We start from the raw sequence: 21,942 nt of genomic DNA on the forward strand, positions 1-21,942 counted from the left end.
CAGAGCTACATAATGCGTACACATGTATATAGAGTATGAAATAATAGATAATGGAGACTAGGAAAGGTGACAGGGAGGTGCGGGATAAGAAATTACTTAATAGGTACAATGTACATTTTAGTTTATACTAAAAGTCTGACTTTACCACTACACAATATATCCATGTAACAGAAAAGCACTTGTACCCATTAAATTTACATGAATTGAAAAAAGAAAAAACAAAGCAACTTCATCACCTCTGGAGGTTGCCAGGGCACCAGTTCATTATTTTGAAAGTTAGAAAATAAAGGCAAAGGATCAAATATGAATAAAAATAATAATGTTCCTGATGATAACCATCTATTTTAAAGAAGCACGGATGTTGATAAACATTTAAGATTTTTGTTAAAATTGTTAACATGTTTTAAAACAATATCCAAAAACATAACTCTAATTTAAAATCTCAGAAATTATTCCAGTTATATTTTTAAAATATGAAGACCTATGGAAATATATACACTGTGAGTATGCATTTCTGAGACATTTAAAAGTATATTATGATCATACACCTCTGATAATTTTTAAACACTGGGTTTCATTATATTCACTACAAACTTTCCTTAAAGTTAAATTTTATTGGATTAAGTAAGAACCATGTGACAATATAATATCACTAACAAAAGATAAACTTTCCACTGGTAATTCAGAAGTATATAACACAGAAGATAAAATTTCTTAAAGTTCTATTTCAAGTTTTAAGCTGTAGTATGTAAGGTATGAATTTTTACAAATACCTTTGAAGACGCTGTTGCACTAGTAGATATTAAGATACTCTGAGATTTAGATAGCAGTGGATCAACTGTTCTGTCATCATCCATAATCAGTTCCGCTTTTGCCTTTTCTTCTTCAAGGTCATTAGCAGTCACTTGACTTTCCTTGGATTTCTCAACTGCAGTAGTCACACGGTCTGCTGAAAATGAATTCTCTTTATTTTCATCTGATTTCAAGGAATTATGGTTTTCAGTGATTTCTTCATTTGGATCTATTTTGAGACAGAGTAATAGCATTAAAACCCCCTTCTGAATTAATAAGGTAAATACTGGATTCATTTGCTTTCTTTTAAATGAGGACTATCTATAAATTCTTTTTTCTTGCAAAATATGAAGAAAACTATCATATTAAACTTGCATAAACTCTTTTCAAAAGTGATTTACAAAAAAAAGTCTACGCTTAACTAATGAAGCACTTAACAAATCTAGTACTTAGAAAAATAGCATATTAATAAACAGAATGGAATAACTACCCTAAAACAAAGACATGTCAAAAGAGCTTGTTGATATACAAACCAAGTAAGTGAGATGACAATATTTGTTCAACTCTAAAGCCTGAGTTTCTTAGCTGGAACAACAGGCTGCATAAGAAGGTGTCACACCTCTCTAGGCTACTACAGTTACTAGTAGTACAATTGTTGAATTGTATAGCTGCAGAAAGTACCAAGAATTAATGCAATTTTACACAGTCTCTAGTGAGTTTCATCTCACCAAGATGTAGTACTGCCTCTGATACCATAAGGGGCAATAAAGACAAGCCTATTGCTTATCCTCTCAGTGCTCCAAGAAACAGGCTCAAGCTCTGGCATAAGAAGATTCAGTTTTGCATTTATAGAATTGCTTCTACTATTCTGATTCTACCACATTTTGGAATGGGATCACCAACTTTCAGTTCTACCAACGTCCACCTTGCAGCTAAACCTGAATCTTTACTGTGAAAAGTCTTAATTCTGTTGGTTTCATTATGACCATTTTTTTGGAATTTGTTTTGAGGTAAGATGGGCTTAAAATCACCCAATTCAATTCACTATTGGATTTTTTGGAGCTGTTAATCTATTCAGTGAAAAGAACAAGAACTTTGGAGCTCAAGATTTAACTATGGCTCCATCACTGACCTTGAGTATGTTTCCCCAAGTCACTACACTTCAGCTTTTCTCATCTGTAAAATGACAAAAATGATACTACATAGTAAGCACTAAAATGTTCATTACACATCCCAGACCCAGAAATAGCTATGTCTTTTAGGTTTCATTAAGCTACATATCACTAAGAAAAGAAATTATGTTAACAATTCACATATCACACCAAGTGCTTACTATGGTATTGCTGTAAATGCTTTACATGTTTAATTCTTACAACACCCTATAAGGCAGATTATTCTTATTTTACCCATTTTAAAGACATACAGGGTCAGAAAGGTTAGTTACTTTGCTTATGTAATTGTGCCTGTATTGGAATCTAGCTTAGTCTCACTTTAAAATTCCACCTAGCTATTATGTTGTCCTGCAGAATATCACAGCAACACATACATAACTATAGTTTACCTTAAGTGCTCACTCCACTTGGGCTATTAACTAGGCTAATGGCTAAAATGCACTGTATCACTTAATTTTCACAATAACCTTATGAGACAAATATAACTTAGGGAAACTGAGGCACTGAGAGATTAAGTTCTGCATCCAAAATCACAGTTAGTTAACTACATAGTCAGGATTAAAACTCAAACACATAAAAACATATATTTCTCTTATAACTATACAAAGTATTATTTCTCTTACAAACAGGAGTCTAAGTAGTACAGAGTTCACAAATAAGATGTAATTATTAGATATAACCACCTTTTCCAGATGCGTTTCCCTCAGATCCTGGTGAAAAAGAATCTCCAAGAATTTGTTTAAGTGATGATGATGCTAGACTTGTTAAGCATGAATCCTGTTTTCGCAAAAAAAATACATTTGCCACGTAAGTTTAATAATTAACATTTATGGGAACAATAGCATTATTAAAACTACAAATTGAAATAGTGCATAACTCTGAAATCTGCATTATTTAGGCATTTGTTGCTGAAACGCAAAGTGTGACAAGCCAATGGAGGTGAGCATGCTTTGCTTTCAAGCCTTGATGTCTTGGTCATTAAAAGGGGTCACTGAAAGAGTTATTCAAGTTCTTTAACTACCACCACCTCTCTATTTATTTTTACCAATTTTCAAAACTCCTATTACTTTGTAATCACATTTCTTATAAATATTTAAGGCCAAGATTTGATTTTGATAGCTCTTCCTACAATTATCCTTTGAAGGAAAGCATAAAGAAGGCAGGTAAAATACTTTAGTTCCAAGCAAATATTACTAGTTATCCAAATGAAAGCATTTAATACAATCAAGTAAGCAGCTACTTCCAAATATTTTAGATAGGAAAAGCACATAGATTGCAGGCACTTGAGTCTTCCTCAAAATTCTGAAAATTATTCTTATTATTATTTTTATTTTATTTTATTATTATTATACTTTAAGTTTTAGGGTACATGTGCACAATGTGCAGGTTAGTTACATATGTATACATGTGCCATGCTGGTGTGCTGCACCCATTAACTCGTCATTTAGCATTAGGTATATCTCCCAATGCTATCCCTCCCCCCTCCCCCGACCCCACAACAGTCCCCAGAGTGTGATGTTCCCCTTCCTGTGTCCATGTGTTCTCATTGTTCAATTCCCACCTATGAGTGAGAACATGCAGTGTTTGGTTTTTTGTCCTTGTAATAGTTTACTGAGAATGATGATTTCCAATTTCATCCATGTCCCTACAAAGGACAGGAACTCATCATTTTTTATGGCTGCATAGTATTCCATGGTATATATGTGCCACATTTTCTTAATCCAGTCTATCATTGTTGGACATTTGGGTTGTTTCCAAGTCTTTGCTATAAAATTCTGAAAATTATATCTGATATGAAATAATTATATTTGTCTATCTAAGGTAAACATTTCTTCATAGAATCATCTAGCCTAAAGGTAATGATATTATAATGTAGGAAGTTCAACTTTGTTTTACAAATACTTTAATTTTCTTTCTCTGCAGTATTTTATGGGTGCAAAGGAAATTATATGTCAAAAGCAATGGAGAGAAAACATTTGAGAAAATGGAAGAAATGCTGAGACACTGGAGTCTACCCTGAAAGATAAAGTTTCACCTGAGGAGATCTGCAAATTAGTAGCTTTTTGCCAGAAGGCATTCTCCAATCTATGCAGCTCAAGTAATAGAAGGCTACAGCCTTGGTGGAATGACTTGAGGGGACAGAGGACAGAGTCTAGGACCATCAGATCAGCCAATAAGTATGTGGAAAATAGCAGAGGACAGTGACCACAAAATCTGCATATGAAATTCACCAAAAACCTTTACCACCTCTATTTGTGGCATAAGGGAGACCTCAGAGGATCCTGTAAAAGCGTAGAAGCTAGAAACTGAAAAGAATTAAGCAGAAATTTCAGCTGATATCCACTGCAGGAGAAATAGGATTGGGAATTTGTGTCCAGCCATATCTGCTTGCTAGAAAATATGTTTGAAGGGACATAAAATAATCCAGAATCTCTACAAAATATCATTCAGAACACCCGGTATTCAATCAAAAGTCACTAAAGAAACAGAAAATGGTGACACTTATTTAAAAACAAAACAAAAAAACAGAGAATGGTCAATAGGAACTAACCCAGAGATGACTCACATTTTAGAGTTAGCGGACAAGGACTTTAAAATAGCTATTATAAATATGTTCAAGCACTTTGGGGAAAATATAAGCATGATGGCTGAAAAGATGGGGGATTTTATCAGAGATACAAAAAACAGAAAAAATACCAATAGAAAATCTGAAGTTGAACACCACAATAAGTGGAATAGAAAATTCACCTGGAGAACACACATACTTTGCAACTGCAAATGGAACTCTCACGACATACGCTTTTGCTGGGCCATTAAAACAAAACAAAACAATTTAATACAATTTGAAATCATAAAAGATACAATCTCTGGACCACAATCAGTAAACCTGAAGACTAAGTAATACGAGTTATTCAATCTTAAAAACAAAGAGGAAAAAAGATTTAAGAAATGTAAACACAATCTCAGAGATCAGTGAGATATAGCAAAAATTTCAATGCATGGGTAACTACAGTACCAAAAGAAGAGGAAGAAAAATAGGGTGGGAAATAATAATCTTTCCATTTCACAGACAGTATCAGCTTATAGGTTTGGAAAGCTCAACAAACGTCAAGCAGAATAAACATAAAGACAGCTAGACCCAGGCACCATGTAGTCAAATTGCTGTAATCAAATGATAAAAACCACAGTCTTGAGTAAAATTCCTGACAGCATTCAGACAAAATCAATACATTATATAGAGAGGACAATGAAATGAATGATTACAAGAGAGGCCAATAAAAATGGAAACCTATAAAGAGCTGGAGGTAGAAGAAGGCAACTGTTAGACAAGAAGAATACAATCACATCAACCACCCTTTGAAAACAAAGATGAGACAAATACTTTTAGAAAAGCAAAGACAGAAAAATCCATCACTAGTAAACCTGTATTACAAGAAATGTAAAATAAGTTTCTAAGACTGACAGGACACAAAATGGTAATCTGAATCTACAGGAAGAAATGAAGATCCCTAGAAACTGTATGTGTATTTATAGATATGTAATATCTATAAATAGATTATATAGATGTTATATATCTACAGATTATATAGATGTTATATATCTATATAATATATAATAGAATATATATAACCTATATATAGATATTATTTACAAATATATATTATCTATAATATATTTAGCAATATAATATGTTATCTATAATATATACAATATATAATACAGTAGATATATAATATATATTTATTCTAGCCTTCTTTAATTTTTTAAAAGTCTAATACAAAAAACTGAAAGGGCTCCTTAAGAAAAAGTTATAACTCTATTGTGGGGATTACAGGATATGTAGATATAATATATATGACAACAATACCACAATGGATGAGGGAGTATATGGAACTATACTATTCCAAGGTTTCTAGATCAAATGTGAAACAATACAATATCAATTCTAAATAGATTGTGATAATTTTCAGATATATTCTGTAATCCACTGATCAACTCTGAAAAATACAGTGCAAATATAGATAAAAGGTCAATAATAATAAAAATAGAAAACTAAAAGATTCATGATTATCTCCTCAAAAAAAGGCAAGAAAAGAGTAACAGAGAAACAACAATAAAAACAATAATTTTAAAAAACAGATCAATAGAAAATAAAGAGCAACAAATTGCTCCTAAATCCAACCATATCAGTATTTACATTAAATGGACAAAACATTCATAAATGGACTAAACACTACATTAAAAGGCACAGATTGTCAGACTTAATAAAAAAGTGACACCAAACTCTTATTGTAAGAGATTCACTTACATGAAAAGACAGAATTAGTTTGAAAGAAAAAAGATAGAAAGCATATACCATGGAAACACTTGTCATAAGAAAGCTGAAGTATTACACAAAACAATCTACAAGATAAGGAAAGGAATATTCTAGAGGTAGAGATGTTTCATAATGCTCAAAACATAATAATAATAAATGTGTATGTGCCTGATAACAAAGTTATAAAATACTGACGGAACTAAAAAGAAGTATAAACAAACCCACAGACATAACTGGATATTTTAATACCCCTAAGTTGGTAATGGGTAAACAAATTGGATGAAAAATCAGTAAGGATAAAGAAGATCTGAATGATATTACCAACCATGCTGACCAAACTTAAATTATACAACATTATATTCAACACCTGGAGAACACATCTACTTTGCAGATGCAAATGAGACTTTCACAAGATACACTAAAGCTGGGCCATTTAGAAATAATAATAATAATTTTTAAAAATTTGAAATCATGTAAGATACATTCTCTAGACTACAACAAAATTAACTTATAATTAACAGCAAAAGTGTATCTAGAGAAGAACCAAGTATCTGAAAATAAAATAAATCACCACAAAATAACCAACTGGTCAAAAAAGAGATCACAATGATCACTATATATTATATGTATCAAAAAATCACTACGTACCCCATGTACAATTATTATTTTTCAACTAAAAAAATAAATTTTTATAACAGGAGATCACAAGGGAAGTTAAAATATATATTTAAAGAAATGATAATAAAAATAAAAGGCATCAAAAAATCGGGGCCACTAAAGCAGTGCAAAAAAGAAAGTTTACACCTTTCAACAGGTTTAGCAGAAAACATGAAAATCTTAAAAATGAGTGAGAAAATTTTCAAATCTAAAGATAAGCAAATTAAACCAAAAGTAAGTAAAAGAGGCCAGGCGCCGTGGCTCACACCTGTAATCCCAACACTTTGGGAGGCCGAGGTGGGTGGATCACAAGGTCAGGAGATCGAGACCATCCTGGCTAACACGGTGAAACCCCGTCTCTACTAAAAATACAAAAATTAGCCAGGCGTGGTGGCAGGCGCCTGTAGTACCAGCTACTCAGGAGACTGAAGCAGGAGAATGTCATGAACCTGGGAGGCAGAGCTTGCAGTGAGCTGGGATTGTGCCACTGCACTCCAGCCTGGGAGATAGCACGAGACTGTCTCTGTCTCAAAAAAAAAAAAAAAAAAAAGAAAGTAAAAGAAGTAATATTGGATAATACTGAAATAATACTGAAAATCAATGAAACAAACAATAGAGAAAATTATTAGGTTGGTGCAAAATGATTGCGGTTTTTGTCATTGAAAGTAATGGCCAAAACTGCAATTACTTTTGCACCAACATATGACAAAGCCAAAGTGGTTCTTAAAAAAGTTTAATAAAACTAAGCAATGCCTATCAAGATTTAGCACGAAAGACACAAAACACAAATTATATATGTTAGAAATAAAAATGAAATGTCATGATAATCCTAGTCATCAAAAGAATGAGGGACTATTATGAACAACTCTGTTTATAAACTCATCATATCAGATGAAATGGACAAACTTCTTGATAGACACAATTACCAAACTGGCAAACAGAAAATGTGAGTACTGAAATACCTATTTAAAAAATCAAATGTAATGCCAAAGATGTCTCCACACAGAAAATTCCAGGCCCAGATAATTGTATTGGTGAATCCTCTCATTTAAGAAAAAAATGATATCAAACTTTTATAAAATAAAGGAAGAAAAGACACTCCCCAACTCATTTGATACCCAAGCCTGATGGTAACATTATAAGAAAAAAATTACAGACCAATAGACTTCATAAATATAGATGCAAACCTTAACGCAATTTTAACAAATCACATCCCACAATAAAATATCACACCATGACTAACCAGAGTTTATCCCGGGAATGTTAGGTTTAACATACGAACATTAATGCCCCAAAATTCATGTTCATCCAGAACCTCAAAATACGACTTTCTTAGGAAATAAGGTATTTACAGCTTTAAATAGTTAAGATGAGGACACACTCAATTAGGGTGGGCCCTAAATCCAATGCCTGGTGTCTTTTTTTAAGAGAAAGAAGAGACACAGACATGCAGAGAAAACACAGGGAAGAAGGCCACATGGGATGAAGGCAGAGATGGGAATGATGCAGCTACAAGCCAAGGAATGCCATGGACTGCCAGCAACCACTAGAAAGAAGCTGGAAGAGGCAAGGAAGGATTCTTCTGTGATGCCTTCAGAGGAAAATGGCCCTGCAAACACCCTGATCTCGGACTTCTGACCTCCAGAAGTAAGAGAATACATTTCTGTTGTTTTAAGTTAACCAGTTTGTGGCAATTTGTTACAGCAGCTAAAAGAAACTAGCACAATATTCAATGGATCAGATAATTTTCTTAAATATAAAGTAATTGCTTGGGTTTCTTCTTCTGGTTTTCAGAACAAATTAAGAAACAGCATGGTGGTGTCAGGCGTATATCAAATTGTCAGCTTTACTGGTAAAGTTCAACTGCAGAACAAGATTTGAATTGGTAGCCTATTGTACTTCCTAATACTTCCAGTCTGAATTAGGGGGATTCCCCCATTTAGTCATAGCACAAAAGAGCTCCTCTCAGCACCTTCTGCCTCACCTCCCAGAGAGCGGATCCTTGAGCACCAACACTGCAGACAAGCGATGAGAAAAAGAAAGAAGCTTGGCCAGGTGGCATGCAGTTCCCTAATCTGCCCAAGCAGATTATGGGGAAGAAATGTTCTTCCTGTACTTTTCCCTTCTGAAATGTTCAGAAGGGACAGTTTGCTTCTCATAGTGAAATACAAAGAGAAAAACGAAGTGTTCTCCCTTAATAACAATGCATAGTAAACTCCCTGATGGAAACCTGAAAGGCCACATTTAATGCTATTGGAACATAACCCAAAGAACACAGAAGAGTGCCATGAACATCCAACACACATTTGTTGAGTGAATAAAATCAAATAAATAAAATGACACTGACTATATTGTTCTTAGCCATAAATTACATAATTCAAAGATACATAAATTTAAAAAATTATTAAAGATAAACACTATTATATAGATTCAGAAAAGCAACACTTTTTGACATTTTACTTTCTCTAAAACTGGATAAATTCTACAATCACTGGTGTGTTATAGTTTAATTGGATGCATTTCCTTCTTCCTTAGTGGTACGTAAAATAATGCTACATCTTACAATTGATGCAGTTTTAGACTCGGTGGAATACAGTATATTTTTAAAAATTATTTCCCTATCAGTTGCAGAAGAAAATATGTAAAACACACACAGATGCACACAAATTCATTCTCTCCTTCTCTTTTTCATAATCAGATAAAAAAGCATAAATTCAAGAACACAATTCAACAGGCTAGTGGTAGTGCTAACCTCAGGATCAAGGTTTTCAGAGAATGCTTTTTTCTCAGCTTCTAATTGTATGCCGTTCGGCGTTGGAAGGGAAGAAGGTGCAGAATGTAACTCCAATTCTTCACTGAGAGCAGTTTCTTTATCTTTTAGTCCATCTTTCTCCTCTATGTGACTTTTCTTTTTTAACATACTCCTTGGCCGAGGTGATGGTTTAAAGTGATCATGTGTGTCAAGGCTGTTGTTTTCTGCTGAAAAATAAAATGCTTAAAGTGTGCGTACAAAAAAATGACCATGACTTTATCTATCTCTCTAGGTGCTACCATACTTCCCTCCCGTGCCTATGCCCCTTCGTTCTCTGTCCTGAAGAGTCCAGATGAAGCCCACAACTCTTCTCTATACAGAGCTCTAGTAAGGCACAAATAAATGATGGTTAATATCAGGCCAGACACGGTGGCTCATGCCTGTAATCCCAGCACATTGGGAGCGGTGGTTCATGCCTGTAATCCCAGCACATTGGGAGGCCGAGGTGGGCAGATCATGAGATCAGGAGTTCAAGACCATGGCTACCATGGTGAAACCCTGTCTCTACTAAAAATACAAAAAAATTAGCCAGGAGTACTAGCGCGCGCCTGTAATCCCAGCTACTCAGGAGGCTGAGGCAGGAGAATTGCTTGAACCCAGGAGTCTGAGGCTGCAGTGAGCCGAGATCGAGATCACACCATTGCACTCCAGCCTGGGCAACAAGAGCAAAACTCCATCTCAAAAAAAAAAAAATAAATAAATAAATAAAAACAAAAAAAAAAACAAAGTAAAAAAAAAGTTGTCATCCTGAAAGTAACCAGTCACAAGAAATTAACTCTTCAACATTGTGAACTCTTATAGTATTCAAAAAAAATGTTAAAAATCAAAACAAAACAAAATCGTGCCCCAGTTTCTACCACCATAAAATGAAGAGGCTCATCCATCAAGCCTTTGAGTACCAAGCCCTGTACACATTACTAAACCTCATAATCAACAAAGCGGCAATGGAACTGTCCAGGGACTTTACAGGTTGATTTTTCTAAACAAAATTACAAGACTAGATTACTAAGATTATAAGTGCTATTATAAGGACAAAGATGATGATGTTGGCACCCAAGGGATAAGAGTGCTAACTCTCATTAGAGGAAGGAATCTTTTATGAGTTAATTGTTCTGAGTCCATAAAACTTCTTTAGCAGTTATTAAAATTTCACTCTTTCCATTACTTCTAAGTTTAAATCAAGAATCTAATGCTGATATGCATCCAGCATTCGAAACAATGGGAAGACTTTCCATGTATATATTTTTTGCCTGAATTTTACCTGCTATATTTATGTTTCTATTGTTCTACAAATGCATTTTTCTAAACTTCAAAATTGGTCTAATTAACATCTTCCTCCCATTTACCTAAAAATGGGCTTATGGATTCTGCCAGAAGATTCCACAACCATACCAAATTGGTATTATTATAAGTATTTGACAATTTTAGCTACATCCTAAACTCCAGCCAAATGTTCAACCCCAAATCCAAGGGCTCTAGATTCCTCCATTATCCCCTAAATCCAAAGTATCAATATACCCTATCAATTCTAATTGCCAAATATCTCATTTATTCTACTTTCTACATCCCTGCTGTCGGGTCCTTATCCACTCTTTCCTAGATCACTGCTTCCATGATATTTACAAAATCCAAATCAGATCATATCACTCCTTTCTACAAAATTATTCAATGGCTCCCCATGATCCAATCCTACAGAATAAAAGCTTAACTGCCTTTAAACAAGATAAAAGGAATTTTATGGTTTTGTCCTTCACTGCCTTATCTACAGCCATTTTGTCATCTGTGTTTCTGAAATGCTGGGCTAACAGCTGTCATGCACATGTACCACAATCCCTCCAATCCCTCCTGCTACCATACCTTTACCTAAGCTGATTCCCCTGCCTAGAATATCCACTTCCTGCTTCTCCTCCTGACTAATGCTTGCATGTCTTTTGAGCCTCAGTTTAAGCAGAGTATTATATAATGCCTGAAAGAAGGTGTTGAGTCAATTTTTTTATTATTGTGGTAAGAACAAACATGAGATCTACATTCAGTGCACTGATCTACATTCAGTGCCAAAGACAGTACTGTTAACTATAGGCACAATGTACAGCAGATCTCTAGAACTTACGCATCCCGCATGACTGATACTTTATACCTGCTGAGCATGTTTATAAACAAATGCTAAATAATAAAATGAATAATCAGAACATTTATAGAGTGTTAAATTTATGCCAATATTATTCTAAGCACTTCAAATATATGAACTCATTTAATTGTCTCAAACTCCTAGAGGTAGGCAACTATTATCCCATTTTTAAAGATGAACAAAATGAGAACAAAGAGGTCTCATGCCCAAAGTCACAAACTCTAGCAGGCTGCAGATCTCAGATTAAAGGAGAAGCATCCTGACTCCAAAGTTCATGATTTCAGTCATGTTAGTATTAAAATAAAAACATATCCTGTGAAAAATACTTTCACTTTATAGAGCAACTGTCACTTCAGCAGTGATTATAAAGTCTGGTTATTATACTTTGTACAAAAGACAAGCAAGGACAGAGAAAACCTTCAAGCTCTAACAGTTTCATAAAGCATTACTTGCTACTCAGCAATCTCTGACCACATTAAAAATACTGAGTTCCAAACCTGTATAGAAAAAAAAAAGTCAAAGAATTTAGAGGATAAACTCATGAACCATATTCCCTCTTTCAAAGATAAATCATTCATATATTAATTTATTCATTTAAATACTTAATATATTCTATATGCCAGATATTATCTTAGGAACACTAGCCTCAATTTTTACTTTTCAACCTGAAGAACCTGAGAATGACAACTTTAATATATTTTCTACAAAAATTCCACTTCCAGAAGTACTGTCAAGTTCCCAAAAAGAAAAAAAAAAAAGTCTATACTTTAAGAAAAGTGCTTTTTTTGGTAATCAATGTATACAATTACCTATTTAGGTAATTATTTTTATATTACACATACTGAATACAACATTGCATATATAAGTAGAGCATTTAGGATCCTGATGCCACCTTGTGGTTAAAATACAGTATTTCCTTATTCATTGTAACCCACCACAGGGTTTTTTTTTTTTTTTAAGGTATGAAATAGGTGGATTATTGCTTTCCTGATTATCTACCATAAACTTTTAATTAGATACATCCACCTGTCTCAGACAAACTTTTAGTTGCTATATATGCTCACATTTTCTTAATAACAAAGTTCAATTATGTTCCTCTTCTCTCCAGCATTGATTTCACTCACTATACTTGGAAGGTACATTTTAACAAGTTAATTGTTTCATTATGCATCCTGTTTGCATTTTTGTAGTTTTTTATAGTTTATGAGATGCACTTCAATAAACTCTCACAATTTTGCAGGAATAGAAACAGGGCTATTTTTAGCTTCCTCATCATGAGGATACTGAAGCTTAACTTATTTGCTGAAGTCATATATAATATACAGAGGCTTTTCCCCCAGTGTCCTGGACATTATTCTAGTGTTCTTTGCTCTGCTTACATCCTTTGCTCATGTCAAAGTTAATGAGATTGTGGGGTCAGGAAGAAAGGAACAGTTCCCCAATACATGCCTGAAATAAAGTTTTGTCTGACGTTACCACTGGTATCTAATATGCAAAGTATGAAATATTTACCAGCACTGTATTTACTGATGGTATGGAAGGAGATTTTTATGAAGGTTAACATCGACTAATAATTCCTTTATAAAATACAAAGAAGACTGAAAAACACAAAATCCTTAACCTTGCATATACAAGTCCATGAATGGTGGCCCAGGGTATGTGAGAGGACTTGGTCTTTGTTTCATTCTATCTTTGTTCCTTTATGCTTAAAGTTCAGTAAAATTGTGGGGAGAACTAACTGTAATCCCAGATCACACCAGGAACTTTCCTTTGGAAAACTGAACCTTAGTAGATTTTCATAGGCAATACAGAGACCAAATGGAGATTCTCTTAAGGAGTGCCTGGACGCTTCAACAAACAACAGCAGCAATAACATAACTCGTCCTTCAAATATACAAATGTCAACAAAATTTTCTGGCACAATGTTGGTATGGCAAAGATTGTTTTAAGGATTAGTCTCAATATTGCTGTAATTCTAATCTTTGGAGTGTGAGAGGGATTAGACAGCATTCCATTCCAGTTCCACACCTACAAACAAAACTGAAGCTCACAGGTCCAGGTGTCTGGAGATCCACAGCTATGGATGCTGTGGATGACTAAAGGTGCTTTGGCTTTCTATCGGGCAACAGCCTAGATGCAAGACAAAATACAACAGGTTTGTAAAATTGAAGTTAGACAAAATACAACAGGTCTGTAAAATGGAAGTTAAGTCTGTCTTTTTTTCTTAAATATATACTAGCTACCATATAAAAATTTTGGGACTCATTATCTTAAAATAAACTTCCAAGAAATGCAATTACAGTAATCCTAACAAATTACCTGAAGATGTGCTTTTAATTGAAATAATTCTGGGTTTAGGTTTCATTTTTATTTTGTCTTTTTTAAATTCCTCATCCTTATTTTGAGATTCAGAGAAAGATTTTACAACAATGTCTTCACACTCATCAGGTGCCACTTCCTCTTCATTTTTGATGGCACACACTGGCTCATCTTTGGTTATGTTACCGTTTGATTTCTTGGTTTTCAAAAACGATAGTTTTGAAGGATTCTTTTCTTCATCATCTGATATATGAAAGTCATTCATTTTTTTATTAACTGAATTTTCATCTGCTGAAGTGTCAGAAAAATCACCTAAGGAAACTGAAAAATGGAAAAGAATAAATGTTTTCAACAGTATTTTTAAAAATTGTCAAGGTTACGTTAACTTAATCAAAAAGTTTGCCTTAAAAGCTACAAACAAAATTCTAACAATGAATAGGCACAAATGTATTTTATAAATAGACTTGCAGCTCTAAAAACACAGCTCACTCAGGCATGTTTCATTAACATTTATGAAATAAAAATTCCAATTTCATTAATTTATTCAAAATGTATTTATTGTGTGTCTGTAGGGTACCAAACAACCAAACACTGTTTGCTCTAGAAAAAGCCACCCAAGGGCCCCTAACAATCAGCCATGCAGCATTTAAATTAGATTATGGACTGTAAAACTTTTATTTGCAAATTACTTCCTCATATAAAATCAAGAACATTTGTAAATGGAAGAATTTAATTAGTAATTACTAATTATATTTTTTTCCATAAAAATTTTGGAACTACAATTCCATCCACACCAGAATATTAGATTTACTAAAAATCATAAGAAATGCTAATAAGTTAACTATACAGCAGTGATTTAACTGTGGTTATTACTGGTTTTACAGAAATCAATTACAATTATTCACCAAATTTAAAAGAATAAAACACCAGGCCGGGCGAGGTGGCTCACACCTGTAATCCCAGCACTTTGGGAGGCCGAGGTGGGCGGATCACAAGGTCAGGAGTTCAAGACCAGCCTGGCCAATGTGGTGAAACCCCATCTCTACTAAAAATACAAAAATTAGCCGGGTGTGGTGGCGGGCACCTGTAGTCCCAGCTACTCAGGAGGCTGAGGGGGGAGAATCACTTGAACCTGGGAGGCGGAGGTTGCAGTGAGCCGAGATTGCACCACTGCACTCCAGCTTGGGTGACTGAGCGAGACTCCATCTCAAAAAAAAAAAAACACAAAACACGAAGTTTAGAATTCTGTATGCTTACACCTGAAACTAAAATGTTAATATGTTTACATGGCTAAGAGAAACCAAATTATAATAGTACTGATATATGAAACACAAAGAGTCTGTGGTTTTTAAATTTACCCCTTATCACAGCCAAAAAAAAAATCTGATTTATAGCAAGCTTTATAAAAGCACTTCTAATGTGCACCAAAGTTTAGTTCTGTGGGACTAGTTACCAACTAGCTGTAGCACCTCCTAGGGTTGATCTTAAAGATGAACCTGTCTTCTCCAATGTGGTTTACCACTGGCAGCCATCCTTTTACTGCAAACCTGCCATCAATTAATTTATATTTTTGTATACACATTCAGAAAACAAAACAACAACAACAACAAAAAACAAAAATCATACAACTTCTTGACAAGAGTGGCTTTCTACTAATTAAAAAGTTGAAAATCTAAAATTAGTGAATGCTTAGGTATTATTTTAACATACGTGATTGAGGGGATGGGTGGTTGGGGGGCTGGCTAAATACAAAACTAAGGAAGCAAAAAGAAGAAAAGTGGTTCACTTTTCCATACTGTCACATACCAATCTCATCACTGTCAAAGTCATCTGAGTATTCAGAACTCCTTTGTCTGGCTGAGCGAGCTGTAATTGCTCTTATTAGCTCATCCTGAAATGAGATACTGAAATCAATTTCCATCCAAACATGGAGGTATCATATTTACAAGTAATTCTTTAAACAAACAATGCTTGATTAACGACTGCTTTCAAACTTAGGTTTCATTCAACTAACAAATATTTCCTGCAAACTCATTTTATGCCATGTACCCACTTTATGCCTCATACTCAATGCAGAGCATCACAGACAAGAGCCCTTCCTCATGAAGCTTGCAGTTAAACTAGAGGAGACACACATCATGGAATAAATTAATTGCAGGTTATAATTAGAGCTGGAGGGTAACAAACAAGAAGGGGCTCAATTTGGATTATAATTTATTAAAAACTGGTATTTTGAAAGAAATTGGTATTTTTAAGAGTTTTTGTCTCGGCATATTTCAGAAATGGATGCAATCAATATTGCAAACTCAGAGGCTGAGTTCAAAATTGCAGTGACTCAACAGAAAAAAAAACTCAAACATTATGTTACAACAGAAAAAAAGTTTTTATATAGAAATGGCAATTTAAGGTTGCGATTCAACTTTTAACTTAGTAGGAAACTAGTATTGAGGCTACTTTGGTAGTCTTAAAACCATATAGGGGAGTCTGTAATACTGGATGGAGGCCAAACATGATCATGTGCAAAACCTCAAAAGAAATATAAGCTTGACCCCTACTTTATATAGGACTGTTCCTAGAATCACCAATTTCAACCCATCTAATACAGTGCTTACGCTGTGAAATGATTCCAAATAAAAATACCTTACCTGGAAAGTAGTTCTTTTGGTAACTTTTGGACTCTTTGTATATGCCAAAGTGGTGCTAAAAACTTCATCAGACATAGTGTATTTTTTTTCTCGTTACCTTTATAAAATAGCTAATTATTAGAATAATTCAACTTCTGATGGTGGCTGAAATATACAAAAAAAATCAGACTTTGCATGCTTGAGAATTTATTTTATTACATTTGATTCTACTCTCCCCACAAAGGTCAAAGAAAAGCATCTGATATGAACATTGGGCTACATCTTCACTTAAAAATATTCTTGTAAAGAAATAGCAAATTCTCACAACAAGCTTGTTTAAAAAAATTCAAATGGAAGTTATCCTAAAATAGTTTTGCAACTACTTAAAAACTCTGCAAATAAATGATTACAAGTTAATACGACAAAATGCTGCCAATTAAAATAGAACACCTTATTTTTCACCTCTCTTCTAAAGTATAACATTGCCTTCAAAATAAGTCATGTCTTATTTAAAAGGCCATCAAAAGGACCGTCGGCGTAAAAATTATGAGCACCACCACCAAAAAAAAGTATCTATATATTTGCATATAGCGCTATTCAAAGAAAAAGATCGTAATGCTAACCCGCAAACAGCCAGCGATATGTATTGCAAGCCAATTTTTCCTCTCACAAAAGTGTTAAAGAGAGCCAGGTAAACAAAACGACGAAGCTTTCGCGATGAGCCGCATTAAAATCGTGGTTTCCCGTGCTCGGAGCAGAGGCCTGGCAGGGCCGCCCACGGCGGTGCGCGCCCCGGGTTCCGTTCCCTACCAGGCCAGGTGACTTCCCGGTGCTCGCCGCTCCACACCGCGCAGTACGCTGAGCACCAGCGAACGCCAGGCCCGCGCACGCCCAAGCGCGGTCTCTGTCCGGATCCCCCATGGCCCAGAGGTCCCGCTTTCTGTTCCCAGCCCCGGACGCCCGCGGCCAGTTCCCCGCGACCCTGAGAATCAAGAGCCAAGCGTCGAGTAGGAGCTGCTCACCTTGGTCCGGGCCTGGCAGCGCCCGCAGAGCTGGTCCTGGACCGAGCGAGGAGGAGGGGCAAATAACAGAGGCGGAGGGCGGTTGCTAGGAAACAGCGTCTTCGGGAGGAAGTGACTTCCCCACCGCCGGGTCTCTCGGGTACCCAATACCACTCTTCGGCCCAACGTGTCGCTGGGGCAACCACCCAGACGAAGGAAGTGACATCACCTTCCTGGGTCTTTGGAGAGGGGCTCATTATTGGCCGCTTGTGTGCATGTGCTGTTGCCTAGGAGACAGGACCCGCCCAACTCCCACCCAGACAGCCTTACTCTTGCCAATAGAGTAAGGGTCTTTATCTGCACGTGTTGCAAGTAAAGCACATTCGTCGTTTTGCCACAGTTAGGACGTGAAGTTCATGAATCGAAGTACAGTGTCAGTGGATGGGACAGAATAGTACGGTAGTGACGTTTGCAGAACCCTGTTTCCGACTGCACGTTTGAATCCTGGTGCCCCTTTCCTACACACTTGATTGTTCCAAGTTAAGGTCTTTATGACTCAGTTTCTTCTTCTGGGGGAAAACAAAAGTGTACTAATAATAGACACCTGAAAGGTTGCTGTAAAATTGAATGAAATAATCCAAGTGGAACACTTGGAAGAGTGCCTGGAATTGTATTCGGTATTAGATATGCTCTTCATGCAACTAAGCCGCAAAGGGCCTGGAGAGAACTCAGCTCTTGTGGACACAACTGAAAGCCCATTTGACATCTTACTTGAATGTAAAACTCCCCCCCTTTGTATACTTAGTGAGTAATCTTATTCGAATCAAACCAAACAAAATGATCCACTAGGCTAAAAGAGCATTAAAGTAAACAAAATCAACATCATTTAATTAGCATAAGAAATTCTTAAAGCAAATAAAAACAAAAACGTTTATTGAAAGTCTTTAAAATAACATGAATTTTTACTATTTTTAATTTTTAAAAAGCTTAATCCTAGTTGAATTGTCTGAATGAATTCATTGACTAGTAATTAAACTCATACCTGGTATTTTTTCCACATCTCTAAAATATGTTAATATTTCACTAATTCAATTTTGTATAAACAAATCACACTGAGATAGAAATTTAATAAATCAATGTATTGAAAAACTAAATGTGCATAACAAGAAATAAGAAATTTAGTAAAATACAATACTGTATTAATCAGGGTTCTCTAGAGGGACAGAACTAATAGGATATATATATATATACACATATATATATATATATATCTCCACTCATCTGTATCCATTCATGAAGCTGAAAATGTACACCACCTCTACACACACATACCCAGAGTAGAAAATGCTCCCTATTTTCTATTAACTCATGGCACTACTGTTGAACCCTTCCAGGTTCCTCTCATGCTCCTGGAACCTCCTTTCCACTGTAAAATTCTCTCACTTTTTCCTCTATCATCGCATCCTTATCTTAGCTAAGCAAAACTATTTTCTGAATAAACTATCTCCCTGAGGGCTTTTCAAATAGGGACTGCTGTAGAAGGAAGATTTCTAAGTTCTCCTAGGTCTTCACATACTCAGTGACTGCTCTCCTATTACTCCAACCGTTCCTCCTCACAAGCCAATATTCTATGCTCTATTTCTCAGTTTCTGTCATCAATAGATATCTAGGCCCTTCTCTCACATTCACTGAGTATCTACAGCCAACCTATCCAATACCTGAGATCACACCAAGGTATGGTGTGGCCATGTTCCATTCAATAGAGTTCTTTGCTCTATACTCCAAGACTTTCACTTGTCCATACCCCTAATTGTGGGGCTCCATACTGGAAGTCTTAAACTGTAATACTCCACTCCAAAAGGCCCATGGCTTCCTTTTTTAGTTATTCTTCTCTTGTTATTTCTATTTAGGAACTCATCAAGACATCTAGACTCTTTTTTTTTTTTTTTTTTTACTTTTTCTTTCTTTCTTTCTTTCTTTTTTAATGCATGTATCTCATCTAAGATGTCCAGACTCTTGAGCTTTTCACATCTTCCCCCAATTTATCAGTTGCTCTTTTTGCTTCCTGCTTCCCTTTCCTAGCTAGCCTAAGTCCCACAATGTAGCTTATGGAGTTCTTTCTTCAGCACTTTCAACTTTCTCACTTCGTCATTCCTCTGGGACACAAAACTTGTCCATTGATCATCCGAATTCTTTGACCCAACGTATTTCAGAGTAATAGTGCATCAATCCAAGCTTACAATTTTATTTTATTTTTAGAGACAGGATCTCACTTTTTTTGCCCACTACTGGGCTCAAGCGATCCTCCTGCCTCCATCTCAATCTCCCCAAGTGCTGGGATTACAGCCATGAGCCACCATGCCCAGCCCCAGCTCGCAACTTTCTGTGTGACCTCAGATATGTTACTTAGACACTCCTAACCCCAGTTTGTGCATTCATAGGTTGGGATAATACCTACCCCTTCCAGTGCCATTTTAAAGATTTCATATAATACTTTGCACAAATATATATGATAAAATTATTTCCCCACTCAGGACAGTGCCCAGTAGAGCTGGTGAGTCAGTAACTGTGGTTTCCCCGCTTTCCTTCTCCTTACCAAGCTCACCTTCCACCTTCCCTCTAATTCCCGTCCCTATTCTCTTTCATGTGTTTACATGCCTGTCTCTTCCACTAGAATCGTTTCTCAACGGCAGCAGTTTCTCAAAATTGACAGTTTGAGCAGAATCATTCTTTGCTGTGGGGACTGTCCTGTGCATAGTAGAATGGTCAGCAGCATCCCACTCTCTACCCCACTAGATGCCAGTAGCACCCTCCAAGCTGTGACAATCAAAAATATCTCTAGACATTGTCAAATGTCTTCTGAAGGACAAAATCACCTCAATTGAAAACCGCTGCACTAGAGTAATGGCTATCCAACTTTTTTTTAACAAGACCTACAATAAGAAACATTTTGTATATGTATATACACACACAGTATGTGAAATAACTTCATCAAATCATTCTTTCCCTTATGGTGTCCCACTCTGATATGTTCTATTCTGTTTAAAAAACAATGACTAGACTGAGCCTCCACAAGAATAGTAACCTTATCTGTTTCATCTTTGCACTCACAGTACCTAGGCAAATTTTGTGGCACTCAACAGGAACACAAATACTTGTTAAATTGCAATGAATAATCATTTCTGGTAGTCAATAAAGAGTTTTAGTTAACAGAAGAAAAGCAAAAGTTAAATTTGTTTTCTGGTTGTGCCGTGTTCAAAATTGAACACCACCCTGGCAGCTTCCAGGAGAAAAAGATCTTCGCCTCTGCTCTAAAATATTCTGTAGCCTAATCAATGTGAGAAAAAGGCAAAAATCTACTAAGATATAAAATGTATACTACATATATAATCATGTGTGCACTAGGCTGTGACCTAAAATGCAAATGACTATGGCCAAATTACTGACAGATACAAGCCTGTGACTTAAGCCAGACACTCAGAAGAAATAAGCCTCCCTTTCCTTTGAGACATTTTCTAAAACTATAAAAATAAAAGGCAAAAATTAGGACATATTCAGGTAACAACTACCCCCTCTCCCCAAACAACTTCTGTTGTATAAAACCCAAAGATTAAAAACTACAACATTGGATATAAAAACTGAGTCTTTCAATAAAAAGAGGAATGGGACAAATTAACTCAACATATTTTTTTAAAAAACACTCATCATTTTTCGTGAAAGTACAATAGTTCTCCCTTATCCAAGAGGGATCCATTTGGAGACCCCCCAGTGCATGTGCTGAAACCATGGATAATACCAAACCCCATATATACTATGTTTTGTCCTATGCATACATAGCCATGGTAAAGTTGAATTTATAAACGAGGCTCAGTAAAAGATAAATAACAGAATAACCATAACATACTGTAATAAAAGTTATATGAATGTAGCCTCTTTTTCTCTCAAAATATCTTATTGTACCATACATAGGTAACTCACACTGTGGGTAAAGGGGGACTATTGTACAACAATCTCACCATTTGCCGATATTCCCGAACCGTTTTTAGCTTTTCTTCTCCTCCCTTGTTTGTTTCTTTTGGTTCAATGCTGCTGATTATTCTCTAAGAGGCTCTTCTAGCT

At 35.5% G+C, this 21,942-nt stretch overlaps 1 protein-coding gene and 1 long non-coding RNA gene across 6 annotated transcripts in view; one reads left to right on the forward strand and one right to left on the reverse strand.

Moving 5' to 3' along the window:
- MAP9 (microtubule associated protein 9) overlaps window positions 1–17,986 on the reverse strand; it is a 32,689-nt gene extending 14,703 nt beyond the window's left edge. Inside the window, exons 1-7 of one of the 5 annotated variants that reach the window (XM_063664228.1) lie at window positions 17,845–17,986; window positions 16,844–16,987; window positions 16,005–16,089; window positions 14,199–14,519; window positions 9,692–9,918; window positions 2,648–2,741; window positions 774–946 (exon numbers count right to left, since the gene is read on the reverse strand). In XM_063664228.1, the coding sequence (XP_063520298.1) occupies window positions 774–946; window positions 2,648–2,741; window positions 9,692–9,918; window positions 14,199–14,519; window positions 16,005–16,089; window positions 16,844–16,918 (975 nt within the window). In that variant the 5' untranslated portion in view covers window positions 16,919–16,987; window positions 17,845–17,986. Of the gene's footprint in view, window positions 1–773; window positions 1,022–2,647; window positions 2,742–9,691; window positions 9,919–14,198; window positions 14,520–16,004; window positions 16,090–16,843; window positions 16,988–17,844 lie in introns of all 5 variants that reach the window. The other 4 variants (XM_054485505.2, XM_054485506.2, XM_054485504.2 and 1 more) reach the window with 4 other exon arrangements.
- Window positions 891–9,697, forward strand: LOC134739478 (uncharacterized). Its single transcript, XR_010126159.1, has 4 exons — window positions 891–1,071; window positions 3,888–4,141; window positions 8,368–8,586; window positions 8,734–9,697. It is a non-coding gene; the product is annotated as an uncharacterized LOC134739478 (long non-coding RNA).
- Window positions 17,987–21,942: the final 3,956 nt, after the last annotated feature.

The sequence above is a fragment of the Pongo pygmaeus genome, chromosome 3 (genome assembly GCF_028885625.2).
Source record: "Pongo pygmaeus isolate AG05252 chromosome 3, NHGRI_mPonPyg2-v2.0_pri, whole genome shotgun sequence".
NCBI lineage: Eukaryota > Metazoa > Chordata > Mammalia > Primates > Hominidae > Pongo > Pongo pygmaeus.